The 20,371-nt window shown below is 39.2% G+C and overlaps 1 protein-coding gene across 1 annotated transcript in view; it reads left to right on the forward strand.

The window, feature by feature from the left end:
• Nucleotides 1–1,069: 1,069 nt before the first annotated feature.
• RORB (RAR related orphan receptor B) overlaps nt 1,070–20,371 on the forward strand; it is a 68,794-nt gene continuing 49,492 nt past the window's right edge. The window contains exons 1-2 of the mRNA XM_044287361.1: nt 1,070–1,109; nt 9,861–9,946. Of these exons, the coding sequence (XP_044143296.1) occupies nt 1,070–1,109; nt 9,861–9,946 (126 nt within the window). The remainder of the gene's footprint in view (nt 1,110–9,860; nt 9,947–20,371) is intronic.

Raw genomic sequence — 20,371 nt, forward strand, 5'->3', positions numbered from 1 at the left:
GCAACAGTAGCAAACTTAGTACTCATATAGTTGTTATGGTCATATATATAGTATTAACTAGTAGGATGTAACCATATTTACTAACATGCCTCACTTTTACATTATTTTTTACATTTTTCTATGAGTATAGAACCTACATGACATATTATACTGCATTATGCACATTTCTTCAATCCATTTTCATCAGAAAAGCCAAACTTGCTGCATCTTCTCAGCTGTTGTCCCCAGAGTGGTCAGTATGTAGCTACAGATAAATCATTAAATATAGGGAACATGACGGTATCTAGCCGAGTGTTACAATTTTTGATGAGCTTTAATAAATAAGCAAAATATATGCAACATTTCGACCTGTACAGGGGTATCTCTCAAGTTTCAAGTCAAACAATGCATATTTATGAGGATTAATAAAGTTTACTGGAAATTTAGACAATCGGGTGGATGCCGTCATGTTGTACTGTTAGTAGCAGTGTTTATGGCGGATTCTTGGAATGTGGTGTGCGTCCAGATTTATTCCTGTTGAACGTTGGGAGCATGTAGACGTTTATATGGATTTAAGGCATTATACAGTTGACAGACAGCAAATATTTTTTAGTGAGGACCTTATTTTCTCACTATGTTAATTAAACTGTGTTCAAAACTTGGGGTACACTACTACTAAATAAGATTCACAACATCATAGTTCATATACATGCATCTGTTTTTCCCTCAATACTAATATAATATAATCTCATAAAGATTTACTTGGGTGAAAATATATCCCTACTTTATTATCCCAATTTTATCTTAATGACTTTAAATGAATATCAGTGGCGTTAGTAATGGACCTTTTTAATCATCATTGCAAATGGAAGGACTACTTCAGAATCCTTTCCTGGAGAAATAATCCTGCGATTTCTCTTCACCGCTGCTGTCACTCATCCTTACGTAATGGAATGGAATAGTCTATGCCTTTAACATCCCTTTCCTTTAATCTCATTAATGCAGTCTAATAGACTCCTGAAGCAACAGCACTGTGTGCACTGGATGGTTCAGGGAATGCATTTCCATTTCAGTCTTTTACCAACACAAAATGTGTGACAACTATCTCAGGCTGAAATCTGATGTGATTGGTGAGTGTTAATGTTGCAGTAGGTGTTTGATACTAGTGTTTATTACACATAGAGCTATAAAGCATTTTTTGGTCTTAGTGCTATTTGTATAACATACTTGATATTAGTATTGAATGTGTTGACGTCTACATTGCTGTCATACTATAAGACTATAGAGTACACATAGTGTGATTATGGTTTTGTGGGCAGTAATTCTATCGTTTTTGTTTTTTAAGGACTTAAAGTAGTACATAACATCAGGCACATAAGGCCTTTCCATTCATGGATGTTCTGATTGCATTAGGTCACCTTATATTGTGATTATATAAGTAAAGGGATTACTGCTGATCTGAAGGGTATAGATTTTCAGCTTAGACTAATCAATATGTTTTCTGCAGAAAATCTATTTGGAACAATTGTTTAGATATGTCAAATGTTTCCCACTAGTTCCTACCAGGTGATCAAGTAGGCTGAGTCGATTCCATCAGAGCAGGTAAAAAGGTCCTGCTAATGCTTCTCATTGCGCTCTGTTATTATCACACAACGGAATGCCCATTGTAACCATTCATTTTAGAGGGTAGACTTCATAGTAATATTGTAAATATTGTAATAAAAAGTACTCAGTTATGCGATTATTGGACATCCGTTCCAGGAAAAGCACAGATCATCCACTGGACATGATCTTATTTAGCTTGAATCTGGTGGGGGATGTGCATTCGGCCTGCTTCAAAGCACAGAGACAAACGTGTTGGATTGGAGAAAGTTTTTTATCAGCTGATGTTGCTTGGAGCCTGAAAATATATACAGTACATATTTTATTGTTGATTTAAGTCTTTTTTAATTAAATCAACTTTTCGGAGTAAAATGGAAGACAGCAATAAGAATAATTTCAGATATCAGAAATGATATAGGACAAGATTGGAAAAAAATATGAGAAAACGCTGTGTTTTCAATGCAAAAAGTCCATAGGTCACATGAAAAAGCAGATTACACATTTTTATATGCATTTTGCCACTTTACTATACTAATATTTTGTTGTATATTGTGGTGTATTTGTTTTATTATTTTAAAAAGCTCTTCTTGTTAATGTTAATATTTATTATCTGGTTAAAACAATGTTATTGTGGTTTCAGAGGTGACACTGGGTGTGGATAGGGCTGCTTTAACCATATGGCAAGCAAGGGCAATTGCAATGGGCCCCCTGGCAGTCAGGCTATCCAGCAGTAGCACCGACCTGCAAATATAGATGACAGCTAGACGCAGGCATGAGTCTATAAAGACTCCAAGGTATAGCTGGGAGAAGGGAGGGGAGCTAGCAGAGCATGGGCCAGGAGCACAGTAGGTTATCATTATGGATTCTTCCCCAAACTGCTGCTCTCTACACCACACAAGAGCCGGGCCCCTCATCAGCCTAATCACTGAGTCCGCCAATGAGCAACCACTGATATATAAACAGGCAAACAATCTGCTGGTTGACTAAAGCCGCTGTGTGCCAATGGCTTTCATGACATGTAGAGAACAACACTGCTATAATTGACATACAGCAGTGCTAGGAACACATGAAGGGGATGCCTGCAGTACTGCTCAAGCCTACATCTGTCAGAGGTTAACAATCACATACTGTACTGTGACTGAGTTATATATAGCATCTCAGTGCAGGGTCAAGGTCTTTATCTATGAGATATGACCCTACACTATAAGGGTAGCATGGACGTCCCTACTCAGGGAAAATCTCTGTTTATGCTAACACTAAATGTTATCCATGAAAACTGCAGCTCCTCCCAGAATAGGCAAGCTGATATGGGTTGTGGCTCAAAAGCAGTAAAGCAAATATATATATATATATATATATATATATACATTTTGAATTGTCATGGTACTAACCTGCGGAGAAAAGTCAGCAATTTATGAAAAAATCCAAACCTCAGTGGTGGAATTACAGTTTTCCCCCCCCCCCCATTTTTTTTTTTAGCATGTACTGATGTACTCCACACAATTTAGGGTACTTTCACACTAGCCTGCCATATCCTGATATCCGTAAGCAAATGGATTTCTTTATTTTTTTCCGGATCCGTCTTTTCGGTATCATCCGGAATAACGGATCGGTATTTAGATTTTTCAAAGCTAGAAAGAACTGCGCATGGAAATTAATGCCGGATCCGACAAGTGTGCTAGTGTTCCAGGATTTTGGCCGGAAAAAATACCGCAGCATGCTGTGGTATTTTGTCCGGTCAAATACCGTACAAGGAACAGAACGGAAGACATCCCAGATTGCTTTCCATTCAGAATGCATTGGGACAAATTGGAAGTGGTTTTTTTTTCCCGTATTGAGACCGTTTACTGGATTTCAGTACTGGAAAAGAATAACGCTAGTGTGAAAGTACCCTTACATGTGCACCCACAAAGCTTCAGGGCAGCATGAGCTTTAAATACTTTTCCTGGATATGTATCCAAACCTTTCCCATCAATACTAAAATACAAGTCTAAAAAATTGCCTGTAAATAATTTTAAAAAATGCATCCATTTAATAAGATTCATCAATAATTTTCGGTGTGGGGGGAACTCATTAAACCTTTGCATCACTGTATTAAAACATTCTAGGGCAGGGATCAGCAACCTTCAGCACTCCAGCTGTTGTGAAACTACAAGTTTCAGCATGCAAACATGCTCGGCTGCTTTTCTAACTCCCATAGAGGTGAATGATGCACTCTGGGAGTTGTAGTTTCTGAACAGCTGGAGTGCTGGAGGTTGCTGATCCCTGTTCTAGGGCATCACATGTACATAGTCCAAAGGATAGTGTTTCAGTACCTTGGAGAAGACCTAGAAAGCCAATGTGAATACTGTAACATCTGTGTTCATATCCTGTAAACTACAATATTTATTTTTCAAGCAAGTTGAAAAGTGGTAGACGCAACCAGATCGTATGCGGTTCATCTTTGCTGTTTTATACATTTTTGTTGCTCCCCAGAAGCGGAGGGAAATTATGAAATATGGTGTTTGTTAATTATGATTAGTGTATTATATATTTAACAGCTGTCAATACATTCATATTCCTTTTGTATTTTGCAATCATAATTTTGACCATATTTCCTACTGCATGGAAAGTAATTGTACCTAATGGATTTAGTTATTTATACAAAGAAGCACAAGATCAGTTATAGCGGATATCTTGTACACATGTAAAAGTAGTAAATGTCAGGATGTGAACAGTTAAATTCAGTTCTGACGTACTATTTGTGAAGTAATTAGTCCATCAGCTAATGGACACTAGTGCAATGACATCTGTTACTATGGTAAGATGATGGACACGAGTTCATGCTACCACTTTTTCCCATTTTAAATGGCATAAAGGATACTGAGAACTTCTTTCTAGACTCTTACAAGATATTTTATTTTCAAAACTTAAGCATAAATGAAAAAACCTCAGTAACTAGAGATTTGCTGTAAGTTTGAAGTTGTTTTTAAAGGACTTTCTACCCTTTGTTCAAATGGTTAGAAGTCAAATAATGTTATACATTGGTCTTTAAATGGCTCTAATTCTAGGAAACTTTTTACATTTTTGTATATTTATTGTGTTCTCCCTTATCAGGGTGGTGACTACGAGCAATGATACAAGGGGAAAACAAATCATTAAGAAATGGAAAAACTTGCACCATTTAGCACCAATATCTTTCCATAGATGTAAACAGTTTTTTTTTTTTTTTAAGAATCTTGCTTCTGGCAGCTATAACGCTATTACTAGAATTACCAGTTTCTGTCATGCAGTGTCATAGCTTTACTGTAGATGTGACTGTGGTCATCTTGAAGACACTCAATCAACCATAGGACTATGAGGTGTAAACACTATTAAATTCTCTATCTGGCACAGCAATGTTTTTTTTTTATTATAAACTAGCTATTCTAAAAAGTAAGAAAACCCAATATCAGCAAAACCAGAGACTCCTACAGCTGTTTTGAGGTTCTTGTCCACATCAGTACAGAGCAGGGTACTGACTGGTTGGATGAAATGCATTTGACGTAGCTCTGGGAGGTACTGGTACTCATTGAAGAAATCCTATGGATTATGGAGACTTACTTTAGGCAATGCCTCATGGAAAAAAATAATATAAATTAGTTCTCCTCCAAATGGAAGAAAACTACCTCATACCAACTAACCAGAGACTCCTCTAAATAGAACAGAAACTAATCTGTAGAAAGATAGTTCAAGGTTCTTGTCACTCTTCAGTACAGAGCAGGGTACTGTCTAGCCGGATGAGATACCTTTGATTCATCTCATGGGGATACTGGTTCTCATTGGAGAGATCCAGCAGTATATGGATATTTATTTCATATAAATTTCTATAAGTCAAGGGTATCTCATCCAGCCAACAATGCTTTGTACTGAGAAAGGTCAAGAACCCCGAAAAAGGTGTCTATAGATGGATGACTCTTTATTTTGGTCACTTTCTTTTTGATTTGGTTGCTACAAGGTGGCTTTTGTAGGTCTCCATACACTGATGGATTTCTTCAGTGAGAGGTATTCCCACTCAAAGGTTTTAGATTATTAGAACTATATGAAACAAATGCAATCTTAAATTTTCGCTTGATTACTGTATAATGTGCTTTTACAGAACTCAAGTGCTGGATTTATGGAATGAACTGCATTCACATTGAAATTCCACAAAGCCATGAGAAATCTCATTTTGATTGTATTGCTTAAGAACAAGGAATGGTTTCACCATCCACTGGTTTTGGTGACATTTATGTGACACATTTAAGTGAGTTCTGAACTTTAAAATTTAGCAGAGTAGATTGATAATGAATATACATGTTGCTTCTCCTCTACTTCTTATGATTTTCTGTCTGATGGAGTTATGTGAACATTTTGCTTGCTTTGAAGTTGCCATAGTGACATAAATGCCTGTCCCTGGACCTCTTGTCATGTCACAACATCAAAAATACATTTATAACAGTGGGTATCACATGAAAAGAAGTTGGTAAAGAGCTGTTCATGCACTGCTGAAGCAGGAGATCAATAGAAGGATAGCACCATCCGAAAAGTAATATGGGGCATCCAATGGCTGTGGATACCAAGATCTCAGCTTCGGAACCAAATGTAAATTAGAAAGTTAAAGTATTGAATTAAATGACAGCTATTTCTTGGTCCCAGAGAATCCTTTCAAAAGACAATGCAAGGAAGTCACGTTTGAGCACACCCTGCTGCAAATATATCACATATCGGTGGAAGCATGTCTTGTTTCTTTTTGTCCAGGTGTATTGAAAGAGCTCAGTCATCATTGCTCAAACAGCAGAAGCTTATATGAACACTAGGTAATACTGCAGGAGATTACATGCAGAATGCTGGATCTGATGAGCTCAAATATAAGATAGGCTGTGCTGTATAATATTTGGGATTAGAATCCTAATCTCTTTAGGGAAAGTGTGCAGTATCAGCAGAATAGACCTACAGCTCTATGTAGAAAACTGTACTCAAGTCATTTTTTGTAACACTAAAACAAGTTTTATTACATATTCCACCTTAAGTCTTAATAGGAAAATTTGATATTAAATTTAACAAAAGCCAGATTATTCATGAGTATAAATGCTGATAGTGGAGGTTTTCTAGAATATTTGCTTACCTGACTAATTGTGCTACTTAAATATCTGCTACATCACAAGATGTTTTACTAATATTTGATAATGGCCATGATTTGCTATTGCTGAACGTGAAACGGTTCTCATGCCTTACATTTCGAAACACATTGTGCTGTAGTCGTATTGACAAAAAATGTTATAAATTTCCTTCAAGGAGCATTGTAAGGATTATGCTTAGTCGAGCATGATGTGTTCTTCCCTCTGCTACCTGTCTCCCTTGAGTGGTGAATTGCTCTTTACTCTGCTTTTGGCATGAAAGATTAACATGCAATGGAAGACCCCTGTACAACCTGACAATTTCCCTCTTGGCAGTACAGGTAGGCTTGCTCTCTTAGTGGCTGTTTCCTGCCTAGAGATAGAGACTAAGAATGATCAGAAATGAAGTAGAGTAACTTGTTTCTGATGTGCAAAATAGTATGACTCAATACTCATTTACTGTAGCATTGTGGTAGTTATACAAGAATGGGGCATAAAAAGCTATATTTGTAATCTACCTATCTATCTCTATCCCATTGCATAGTAGAATTAAAGGGTACCTGTCTGCTCTTTTTGGTAATATACTGCAAGCTGCCCACAGTACCTTTGCAATTTGCTTATATTTCTCCCGAAGTGACACTTATTCTCTTTTTCCAACTTGTAATTGTGCCAAAAATCTACTTTAAAGGGATTATTTGGTAATATATATTGATGACCTATCCTCTGGATAGGTCATTAATATCAGATTGGTTGGGGTCCGACACCCGGGACCCCCTCCGCAGCTATTAGAAGATGCCGGTCCTCCGTGAGCACTGTGGCCTCTTTCTAGGCCTCGATCACATGGCCTTTTTGCAGCTCAGACACATTCAAGTCAATGGGGCAGAGCTGCAATACCAAGCACATCCACTATACAATATACGTTGCAGTGTTTGGAAAGCTGATTGGAGCTGGCTGCACTCAACAGAGCTCCCGTGAGCGTGGCGACTACCTGAAACTTGTGTGCCACATCAGCAAGCAGTGATGGCCAGTTCGCCGTGTTCGCCTACGAACACATGCGGGCTGCCATCTTAAATCACAAGTCCGGAGAGGCACAGGTAAGTCCTTACCTGTGCCTGCACCACAAGCTGGTCTGAAACAAATGCGGTCACCGGGAGCAGGCAGTTCCGAGAACAGCCACCGGGGGCCTTCATCGGGCTGTTCCCAGAACTGCCTGCTCCCGATGACCGCATTTGTTTCAGACCGGCTCGCGGCGCAGGCACAGGTAAGGACTTACGCCGGACTTGTGATTTAAGATGGCAGCCCGCATGTGTTCGCGGAATCGCGGGCAAACACGGCAAACTGGCCATCACTGTTAGCAAGCTTTTACTAGATGAACAAGCATTTGCTCATTCCCAGTGTGATCAGTGGCACCTTTACACTGAAAATGAATGTATCACAGAGTGACACATTTGTAATAGACTGTTTGCTCTCGCTATACACATAAGAGTAATGTTGACAGAACCTACTGATTTTATTGGGACCAGCTGACCATCTAATGTGTATGAGGGCCTCCTGACACAAAATGTCAGGAGAGAGAAGGAACAGATTTTATATTTCAATGTGCCTGGCTCTTTAATTCTTGTGAAAATAATTTACTACCAGAAGCTCATTCTCTTTCTGTATTGCCTATAGGATAGGGATGGGGGTCAGAAGATATAGTCTTCTAAAGTTTATGGCTAGAAAGGAGTCCCAAACAGTAGATCTTTCATGGATTATGAGACATTTTCCTGTTCTGGTTGATTCTGATTGCTTTGTCTCTTTCTAAGTCTTTGCTATCAGCAGTTATCAGTGTAGCTAAATATTTTTAGTCAGACAGATTAAATGTAGCATTACATAATGGACATTCGAAAGAATGGACATCAAAGTAATACATGGATAGGTCAGAACTGCCACAGCTGGAGTTGCTCTAACAGAGCATCTCTCCATTCTGGCCAATAAGAGAAGGCCCATAAGAAGATGTAGGGGCAGGGATTATCATCTTCATATGGCAATATTCTTTTTTCCTGTTGGTAAAGAGATATTGCATGCATTAAGTATGGGAAAATCTGCTGTTATCAGGATCCTCATCCACGACCCAGCTCCTCTAACAAGAAGTGCTCTTTCGAGTATTCAAACATGGCCCCCTTTCGATGGAAAAATTTGGCTTGATTGAAGGAAAACCTTGATAACTCCACCTAAAAATTGTGTAACCCAAACAATTCTTCTAATTGTGGACAACTGTGATACACATTGGGCATGATGTTATGGTTGGGTGTAAAAACACCCTTAAGTGAATTGATGACAATGTGGTTTAGAAAAAGTGAAACATTTGCAACCCTACACGATTAGACATGCATTGTGAAGGAAATGTTAGAGACTGTGACACTCATTAACACTGCAAAGGAAACTTGGTACAGAGAGTGTTGGTTACAGTAATTTAAGATGTTTCGAGGAAAGCAATAGCTTCTTTTCACCTTGTGTATACAATTAATAACAGGAGTTTTCAGTTACACATCCCTCCAATTGTCCTGCTTTGACACAAAGGATAATGGCTCTCAGGCAAGAACACAATCACTATCTTCAAGTATCTTTGTATGGGTGCAATTCAGAGGTAAAATATAGTAAATCGTTGCGAGGCAGGATTGTATAATACTTCATTACATTCCTCATATTCTAATAATCCCTCTTGATTATAAAAGAAAAACATGCTGGATAAGTACACTGGAGATACATGGGAGATTGATTGTATTAGGTATTCAAACCCTTTCTTATTTCAATTACTGTTATAATAACAGACAAGTAAATGTGAATGTAAACCATTTAATAATATAAACATCAGCCCAAAAAGCAACGTATTAACATGAAAACTACAAGTTGCATTAAAATGTTTATTCTAACTGCAGAGGGATTAGAGAAATGTTTGTGCTGGGGTTTAGAGCATGCAAATATTGGATATTGCTATTAAATTATGTATTTGAGGAGAAGCTTAAATGTAAGATATGTTTTTCTACTGGTGCATTCTAAATGCTACATTTTGCTTCTTTTTATTCATCTAAATCTGATGCTTTAGTCATTGACCAAAGATAGAAGAGGCTAAATAAAAATATGCCGTGTCAGCTGAGCTGTCTCTTCTCTATTTTGCAGCACAAATTGAAGTGATACCATGCAAAATTTGTGGAGATAAATCTTCAGGAATCCACTATGGTGTCATCACTTGTGAAGGTTGCAAGGTAAGAATAAGACAAGATGTGAAGGCAAAATGCAGTATATATTATTATTATTTTTTTTATCTATTTCTATGTTGCATATCTTAATAGGATTACTTAGTAGGTCTGCATGCAGTTCTATGTAAGTTATATATACATTTATATATACTGCATCATATATCATCTGCCATGATTTAACTACTGAAAAGCCTTTGTACAGTATTTTCAGCCATGTGTTCAGTTATATGATTAGAAAAGTACATCCTGTGTATAGTAGACACAATCTGATTAATACACCAGTATTTACTTATTATTAGGTGTATACACTCACTTAAAGAATTATTAGGAACACCTGTTCTATTTCTCATTAATGTGATTATCTAGTCAACCAATCACATGGCATTTGCTTAAATGCATGTAGGGTTGTGGTCCTGGTCAAGACAATCTCCTGAACTCCAAACTGAATGTCAAAATGGGAAAGAAAGGTGATTTAAGCTATTTTGAGCGTGGCATGGTTGTTGGTGCCAGACGGGCCGGTCTGAGTATTTCACAATCTGCTCAGTTACTGGGATTTTCACGCACAACCATTTCTAGGGTTTACAAAGAATGGTGTGAAAAGGGAAAAACATCCAGTATGCGGCAGTCCAGTGGGCGAAAATGCCTTGTTGATGCTAGAGGTCAGAGGAGAATGGGACGACTGATTCAAGCTGAGAAGAGCAACGTTGACTGAAATAACCACTCGTTACAACCGAGTTATGCAGCAAAGCATTTGTGAAGCCACAACACACACAACCTTGAGGCAGATGGGCTACAACAGCAGAAGACCCCACCGGGTACCACTCATCTCCACTACAAATAGGAAAAAGAGGCTACAATTTGCACGAGCTCACCAAAATTGGACTGTTGAAGACTGGAAAAATGTTGCCTGGTCTGATGAGTCTCGATTTCTGTTGAGACATTCAATTAGTAGAGTCCGAATTTGGCGTAAACAGAATGAGAACATGTATCCATCATGCCTTGTTACCACTGTGCAGGCTGGTGGTGGTGGTATAATGGTGTGGGGGATGTTTTCTGGGCACACTTTAGGCCCCTTAGTGCCAATTTGCCATCGTTTAAATGCCACGGGCTACCTGAGCATTGTTTCTGACCATGTCCATCCCTTCATGACCACTATGTGCCCATCCTCTGATGGCTACTTCCAGCAGGATAATGCACCATGTCACAAAGCTCGAATAATTTCAAATTGGTTTCTTGAACATGACAATGAGTTCACTGTACTAAAATGGCCCCCACAGTCACCAGATCTCAACCCAATAGAGCATCTTTGGGATGTGGTGGAACGGGAGCTTCGTGCCCTGGATGTGCATCCCTCAAATCTCCATCAACTGCAAGATGCTATCCTATCAATATGGGCCAACATTTCTAAAGAATGCTATCAGCACCATGTTGAATCAATGCCACGTAGAATTAAGGCAGTTCTGAAGGCAAAAGGGGGTCCAACACCGTATTAGTATGGTGTTCCTAATAATTCTTTAGGTGAGTGTACAGTATTCTACCAATCAGAAGGTCTTGTGAAAATTAGTAAAATGTTTGTATAAGGATAGATATGTCTGTAAAAAAAAATGACCACATTTTAATTACTTAAGGGAAACCTGTCACCAAAAATGGAGCGCAATCTGCAGGCAACATGGTATAGACCAGGAGGAGCTGAACAGATTGATATATTTTTTGGGGAAAAGATTCTGTAAAATTTATAATACATACATTTAAGTCTCCACTCTTTCTGAGCTCAGTTGTACATAGGGCCATCTTGTCAGTGACGTGACTGACAGCTTGCTCTGTGAATGTGTATACATAGATCGCTGTCATTGATAAGGCGACCCCTGTGTCCAACTGAGCTCAGAAAGAGCAGAGATTTATTTTAAAGGCATAAATTATAAGCTTTGCTGAATATTTTTTCAGAAGACTATATATGAGTCTGCTCAGCTCCTCCTGCTCTATAGCATGCTGCTTGCAGATTGTATTGCACTTGTGGCAACATGTTCTCTTTAAAGGGGTTGTCTAAGTATTTAATGCTGATGACCTATCCTCAGGATAGGTCATCAATAGCTGAACGGCGTGGATCCCACTCCCAACACCTATCCCGATCAGCTGTTTGAAGAGACTGTGGCACTCCAGTGAATGCCTTCGGCCTCTTCCTAGGTCAGTGACATCAAATTCATCAGTCACATGGCCTATGCACTGCTCATTCCCATTCTGATGATTGGGGCTGAGCTGCAATACCAAGCACAGCCTCTATCCCAGTGTTTCCCAACCAGTGTGCCTCCAGCTGTTGCAAAACTACAACTCCCAGCATGCCCGGACAGCATTTGGCTGTGCGGGCATGCTGGGAGTTGTAGTTTTGCAACAGCTGGAGGCACACTGGTTGGGAAACACTGCTCTATCCAATGGACACACTGTGCTTGGTAAACTGCAAGGGGGCTCACCAGAGTGCCACAGCCTCTACACTCAGCTGAATGCCAGGTGTACAAGGAGTTTGACTCCCACCAATCACATAATGATGACCTATCCTATTAAGACAGCCCCATTAAAATATAACTTTTTAATCCAACAAGACATGATTAAAGACCAAAAATGGCAGTGAATGGAATTGCCCTTTAACAATCAATACAGCATGCAGACAGCCTTTGTAGATGAGGAAGGCATATAGACACTTAGTAGATGGAGCATTATTGGTAGCCCTCAGATGTTTAATGATGACCTAGTTGGTACCACACATTCCTTCAAGTAATGATATCCACAAACAAATGAGACGAACTTCTACTTATGGACCAGTTAAAGATGGAAAGACAAAAGAAATACAAATCTAAACACTTTTTCAATAAGTGAGGTACGGAAACTCAAAAATTTCTGTTTCCCAGAGTGGTACCTGACTGCTGATTTGAAGGGAATGCTAGGTAGACTGAAAGTCATGCCGGTACCAAAATTATATGATCAAATGAGGTGGAGAGGGGTGATATGCAGACATCCAGATGGGGAGAGGGGAGATGACTGGGGCAGGGAGTTATTACTTTTAATGTAAAATAGTTGTATAATCGTTCACTGTATGTTTTTCTATTTTGTACAACTTGCATTGACATACTTTGTCTGAACAAGTGAAAAATTTAAAATATTAATAAAAAGTAATACCCTTAAAATTTGCCCAAATCCATTGTATACTCAGACAAGGAAATTAGTCTTCATTCTATAATAGTGGCCAAAGAAATGCATAGTCGCATATGTACTTTTTCTTCCTGTCCCTAGTGGCCAACAATACATCAAGAACCACTGGTGTAAAACACTGATATAACCTGTTATATGTCATGTGTTTTTTCCTCTTAACCAAATCAGAATTTTCTTTATTAGAATACTGGCTTTTGCTCCTGTAGTTGGACACTTCTTAGCATTGCATATATTTTGACAGAAGCTTGGTATAGGATTACTAGACATGTGGGGAGGTCTGTGTCCTAACCAGTACAACAAGGATTTGCTATCTTTATCCCTTATAAACATAATGATGTTTATATGAACTATCATTTCACATTTATTTGCTATGTTCCTTTATTAACATTTAATTTTGCCAATTTGTGTTAATCCTCATGATTTTGTCATCAGGAACATCTTGGCTTGTAGCCACATACAACAAGAAAAGGTTAAAATGAAGTAGGTCAGTCCAGCAACTCCACCTATCAGATTATGTAAACTTTGTATTCTTGTTATGTAGGTGCTGTAAAAACTAGAACAAATTTAAGCCGAATCTAAGATTAGATTGCTCTTGTAGGTAACTAGGCAGCACTACAGAGTTGTGCAACAAATGTTATTTAATATTTGTATTATATATACAGTATATACATATATATATATATATATTTATTTATATATATATATATATATATATATATATATAACCTGACTGCTATGGGGCACCTCTGCTAAAGATTAAAGTTGCATCAGTAGAAAAAGCTTCAATCTTCACAGCAGTATCGGAATGGGACCTCCTTTGATTGGTAAAAAGTTGTCTTCTCCAATGAGTCACGTTTTCTGCTTCATCGAACGCATAAATGTTGGTGTGTCAGGTGAGAAACATCAGAGGACAAACACTCTGCTAGCATTGCTGGAAGAACATAAGCTGGTGTTATGGTCTGGAGAATGTTTTTGTGGCATTCTCTGGGCCCACTCATCCATGTGGAAGGTACTCTCAACTGATTTGGGTATGAATCCATCCTTGCAGATACACAAACACACATACAGTCAGGTCCATAAATATTGGGACATCGAAACAATTCAAAAATTTTGGGCTCTATACACCACCACAATGGATTTGAAATGAAACAAACAAGATGTGCTTTAATTTGAGGGTATTTAAATCCAAATCAGGTGAACGGTGTAGAAATTACAACAGTTTGCATATGTGCCACTTGTTAAGGGACCAAAAGTTATGGGACAATTGGCTTCTCAGCTGTTCCATGGCCAGGTGTGTGTTATTCCCTCATTATCCCAATTACGATGAGCAGATAAAATGTCCAGAGTTCATTTCAAGTGTGCTATTTACATTTGGAATCTGTTGCTTTCAACTCTCAAGATGAGATCCAAAGAGCTGTCACTATCAGTGAAGCAAGCCATCATTAGGCTTAAAAAACAAAACAAACCCATCAGAGAGATAGCAAAAACATTAGGCGTTGCCAAAACAACAGTTTGGAACATTCTTAAAAAGAATGAACGCATCGGTGAGCTCAGCAACGCAACACCAAAAGACCCGGAAGACCACGGTAAACAACTGTGGTGGATGACCGAAGATTTCTTTCTCTGGTGAAGAAAACACCCTTCACGACAGTTGGCCGGATCAAGAACACTCTCCATGAGGTAGATGTATGTGTGTCAAAGTCAACAATCAAGAGAAGACTTCACCAGAGTGAATACAGAGGGTTCACCACAAGATGTAAACCATTGGTGAGCCTCAAAAACAGGAAGGCCAGATTAGAGTTTGCCAAATGACATCTAAAAAAGCCTTCACAATTCTGGAACAACATCCTATGGACAGATGAGACCAAGATCAACTTGTACCAGAGTGATGGTAAGAGAAGACTATGGAGAAGGACAGGAACTGCTCATGATCCTAAGCATACCACCTCATCAGTGAAGCATGGTGGTGGTAGTGTCATTTTGTGGGCTTGTATGGCTGCCAATGGAACTGGTTCTCTTGTATTTATTAATGATGTGACTGCTGACAAAAGCAGCAGAATGAATTATGAAGTGTTTCGGGCAATATTATCTGCTCATATTCAGCCAAATGCTTCAGAACTTATTAGACGGCCCTTCACAGTGCAGATGGACAATGACCCAAAGCATACTGCAAAAGCCACCAAAAGAGTTTTTTAAGAAAAAGAAGTGGAATGTTATGCAATGGACAAGTCAATCACCTGACCTGAATCCGATTGAGCATTCATTTCACTTGCTGAAGACAAAACTGAAGGGAAAATGCCCCAAGAACAAGCAGGAACTGAAGACAGTTGCAGTAGAGGCCTGGCAGAGCATTACCGGGGATGAAACCCAGCGTCTGGTGATGTCTATGCGTTCCAGACTTCAGTTTGTAATTGACTGCAAAGGATTTGTAACCAAGTATTAAAAAGTGAAAGTTTAATTTATGATCATTATTCTGTCCCATTACTTTTGGTCCCTATACCGTTCACCTGATTTGGATGTAAATACTCTCAAATTAAAGCTGACAGTCTTCAGTTAAAGCACATCTTGTTCATTTAATTTCATATCCATTGTGTTGGTGTATAGAGACAAAAATGTTAGAATTGTGTTGATGTCCCAATATTTATCGTCCTGACTGTACATGCTGATTGTCTTCCCTGGAGAGTATGGGATCTTACAGCAAAACAAAGCTGCATGTCCCATCACTAGAAATGTCCGACAGTGGTTGTAAAAGCAAGACCAAGACATTCAGGTACTACCCTGGCACCCTAATTCCTCTGACTTGAAACCAATTGAGCTTCTAGGTAACCACATTGATGGTCGTGTTTGCTCTATGTTTGCACTCTCCAGCAGCTGTGGGATGCACTTCTGTCAGCATGGTTCCAGATACCTATGACAACCTACCAGGACCTTATTGACCCACTCCGAGCTCCTCTAGCTGCTGTCTGTGCTGCACATGGCAGTTACTCTGAAAATTAGCAGGTGGTCATAATTATAGTATATATATATATATATATATATATATATATATATACAGTACAGACCAAAAGTATGGACACACCTTCTCGTTCAAAGAGGTTTCTTTATTTTCATGACTATGAAAATTGTAGATTCACACTGAAGGCATCAAAACTATGAATTAACACATGTGGAATTATATACATAACAAAAAAGTGTGAAACAACTGAAAATATGTAATATTCTAGGTTCTTCAAAGTAGCCACCTCTTGCTTTGATTACTGCTTTGCACACTCTTGGCATTCTCTTGATGAGCTTCAAGAGGTAGTCAGTCACCTCAAATGGTTTTCACTTTACAGGTGTGCCCTGTCAGGTTTAATAAGTGGGATTTCTTGCCTTATAAATGGGGTTGGGACCATTAGTTGCGTTGTGGAAAAGTCAGGTGGATACACAGCTGATAGTCCTACTGAATAGACTGTTAGAATTTGTATTATGGCAAGAAAAAAAAAACAGCTAAGTAAAGAAAAACGAGTGGCCATCATTACTTTAAGAAATGAAGGTCAGTCTGTCTGAAAAATTGGGAAAACTTTGAAAGTGTCCCCAAGTGCAGTCACAAAAACCATCAAGCGCTACATAGAAACTGGCTCACATGCGGACCGCCCCAGGAAAGGATGACAAAAGGGCCAACAAGTGCTAAGCATCTCCGGGAACTCCTTCAAGACTGTTGGAAGACCATTTCAGGTGACTTCCTTTTGAAGCTCATCAAGAGAATGCCAAGAGTGTGCAAAGCAGTAATCAAAGCAAAAGGTGGCTACTTTGAAGAACTTAGAATATGACATATTTTCAGTTGCTTCACACTTTTTTGTTATGTATATAATTCCACATGTGTTAATTCATAGTTTTGATGCTTTACAATTTTCATAGTCATGAAAATAAAGAAAACTCTTTGAATGAGAAGGTGTGTCCAAACTTTTGGTCTGTACTATATATATATATATATATATATATATATATATATATATATCCACAGCACTCCCGTAAGGTTTAAAAGGGTTTTCCAAGACTTTTATACTGATGACCTGTCATCTGGATAGGTCATCAGCATCTGATCAGTGGAGGTCTTATACCCCAGGACCCACACCAATCAGCTGTTTGAGAAGGCACAGGCACACCTTCTCCATGCTCATCCAGCACAGTGCTGTACATTGTATAGCGGCTGTGTTTGGTATCTCATTCAGTCCCATACACTTCAATGGGGCTGAGCTGTGCCAAGGCCACATGACCACATGACCGATAAACGTGTCATCCGTGGCTTAAAGAAAGCTGTAAAAAAGGCTGCAGCACTACTGCGAGTGCCAGTGTCTTCTCAAACAGCTGATTGGCAGAGGTCCCGGGTGTTGGACCCCCACAATCTGATACTGATGACCTATCCAGAGAACAGATCATCTTAAAGTCTCAGATAACCCCTTTGAAGTGCAGGACCTTTCTGAAGCAAAGCAATACTGAACAACCATGATTATATATACATTGCAAGTTGAATTTGTATACAATACAAAATAAAGTGTCCACAGTGCATGTAACAATCAAAATATCACATGATGAAAATCTTCAGTTATTGCAAAGTGCATTACTATAAAAGTACTATAAATGACAAAAACAGTTCATCCATTTCATATGCAAATTACGCAGCAGAGGAGATTTCAGTATCCCTTTGCTTGAGAAATGTCCTGTGATAGAACTGAAAAGTTTCATGGATATGAGCTAATAAACCCCTTTTTTTTGTTCATTAAACCTTACATCTGATTTGAACTATTAAATGAAGGCTGCCTGGCACCTGGGGCACTTGGAGAAATGGCCGTACTACATGATGTTGCCCATGTGGTCTTCAGACCAATCCCCAGCTATTATTGCATGCGAGACTCATTACTGAAGAGGATAGACCACCAATTCAGCCTCCATTGCTGTCTTGCTGTGCATCTTGATAGCCTTTTAGAGACGAATTAACCACCTGTAATTGGACATCTGGCTCATAAGCAAATGTCATGCAAACACCTTCTGGTAGTTTTGTGTAGACACTGTTTGCTGCCCTAAGCTTGGGATGTGACATCTAACTTCACTTGCGGTAAAGTATGGATCACTTCTAATCAGAAGATCCATCTGTGCAGAGTGATAAACTGAGGCCTCTCAGTTCAAGTATCCTGTCCTTCCCAGCTTACGACAAGTGGTGATAACTTGCACGTTGACGAACAGGAGGCATCACACAATCATTCCACATGACTTGATCCAATTTTTGAGGTTTCACGTGAGTAAAAAACGTTGCTTTCAATCTGGCTTTTATGCTCCTCCCACATGCCACAGATTGGAGCTAGGTGCTCCAAATCTGATCTGCTGCAGATCTTAACAACATCTGCCACTTCCTTGATTTGCATAATCTTCCAGCATGTCCCTCTTAGTGTTGCAGCTTCAATGTTGAGTGTTTTGGGGTATCCTGCAGCATTGGTAGAGTACTATGTACTATGTATTCCCAGGGGTGTAGTCCTAGCAGAGCCACTGAACAACAACACTGATGATAATTAGCTCATGTCACCCAAACCAGACAGACACTCATTAAAAAGGAAGAGCAACCCATATGCACACAGCAGTTTCAGGGAACCTTGCCCCTTTGTCAACAAAGACAGGATACTGGATGCTTGGGTGAAATGCTGCAGATGCAGTTCAGGGGCTTACTGGTGTTGTGAGTGTATGAGAACCTAATTACAGGAATTGTTCACAACCATTTTTATGACCAAAAAATGTAATAGGTAAAGTCAGACTTTGTAAATGGATAGCCACCCATATGCACAGGAACCTCTGGAACTCCCTGTGTTGTAAATTCCACCACGCTTGATGAGAAAAAGAGCAAGTGGTATCCATCTCTTATAATGGATACCATAATGTAGAAGTGAAATGTAGAAGTAAAAAAGTCATCTTGGTTGGTCTTCAGCTAATTAGTAAATTTCCCTTATAATGTTCCAGAAGCAATTATCTTTGATAAATAAATATGTGTGTATAAAATTATGTACACTGATGATGTTATTGTTACAGGCCTTCCCTGTCATGGTAAGAAATCTTCCCACCACAGACATTTACATTTTATCAATAAAATATGCCATAAATATTTGGTTTGTAGATGTCCAGCAGCTGAAATTCCTACCAATCCCTAGACTGTAGGGACCCTGTCCCCTATTTCCATAAGACAGGAAACAGGATGCACGATTGTTATATTGGCAGCCTGTGCCTGCCTCTCCTGCTGTTCCCTCCAGCAGGTCCGTCTGCTGGAGGAGAGCTGCACTGCCATCTCCATGAATGCTGAGTCCTACACTGCCTCTCACTAACCATAGGGCGCGCTTTCTTTTGCTTCTAACGGGCCAGTGCACACATCTTAATCTTCCCCAGCCTATGGCTGGCCACCTCAGAGTATATAAGGTGCCTTTTCCTGTGGGAGGGTGTCTGGGCAAAAGGTTCTTATCTAGTTTCCTGCAAAGGTGTGCTATTTTTTGTCTGTCTGGGCTGATTTGTGGCTGTTACTCATTTTAACCTTGTGCTGCCCAACCTGACCTTTGGACTGTTTACTAGATTTCACATACTCTGCCTGCCTCGACATTGTCTTGTCCCTAACTATGGTTTTCCTTGATCTTTTGGTGCTCCACACCAGTGCCTCTAGACCCCTTGGGTCAGCAGACACTAAGCAGAGACTACTTCTAGAGGTAGTGGCCTTGTAGTTCCCCTGAAGTGGAGTCCAGATCACTGTATAAGGTTTAAATGGTGAAGAGCAAGAGGGGCCCTTAGATAACCAACGTAAGAGTAGAGAACCAGTGAAATCAGTTTGGTAGCACAGCAGATCCACATTCACTTTATCATAAAGCCCTAGGCATTATCTTCACTAGGATATTTTCTTTATTCATCTTTTTATGTATTTGTTTATTTCATAGAATATTCATGTAGAAGAAGTATAAGGCAGGACAACAGAGGGAAGACTCCAAATTGTTTGATTGGTTAGGGTCCAACTGCTTCAGTAGAGAAGTGTCATGAATGCACGTTTAGTCCATAATATCAGTCTGCTTTGCCAAATTTTACCTTAACCTTGGACATAATGATTACTTGTCATTTTAATAAAGCCCTTTCTTTAGAAACTATCAGTGTAATAATCATTGGTTGTAGACCAACTGTACCAACTAACTGGTTTGACTTTGGGCTCCTAAGGACATTATC

This window comes from Bufo gargarizans, chromosome 1 (assembly GCF_014858855.1).
Source record: "Bufo gargarizans isolate SCDJY-AF-19 chromosome 1, ASM1485885v1, whole genome shotgun sequence".
NCBI classification, from domain to species: domain Eukaryota; kingdom Metazoa; phylum Chordata; class Amphibia; order Anura; family Bufonidae; genus Bufo; species Bufo gargarizans.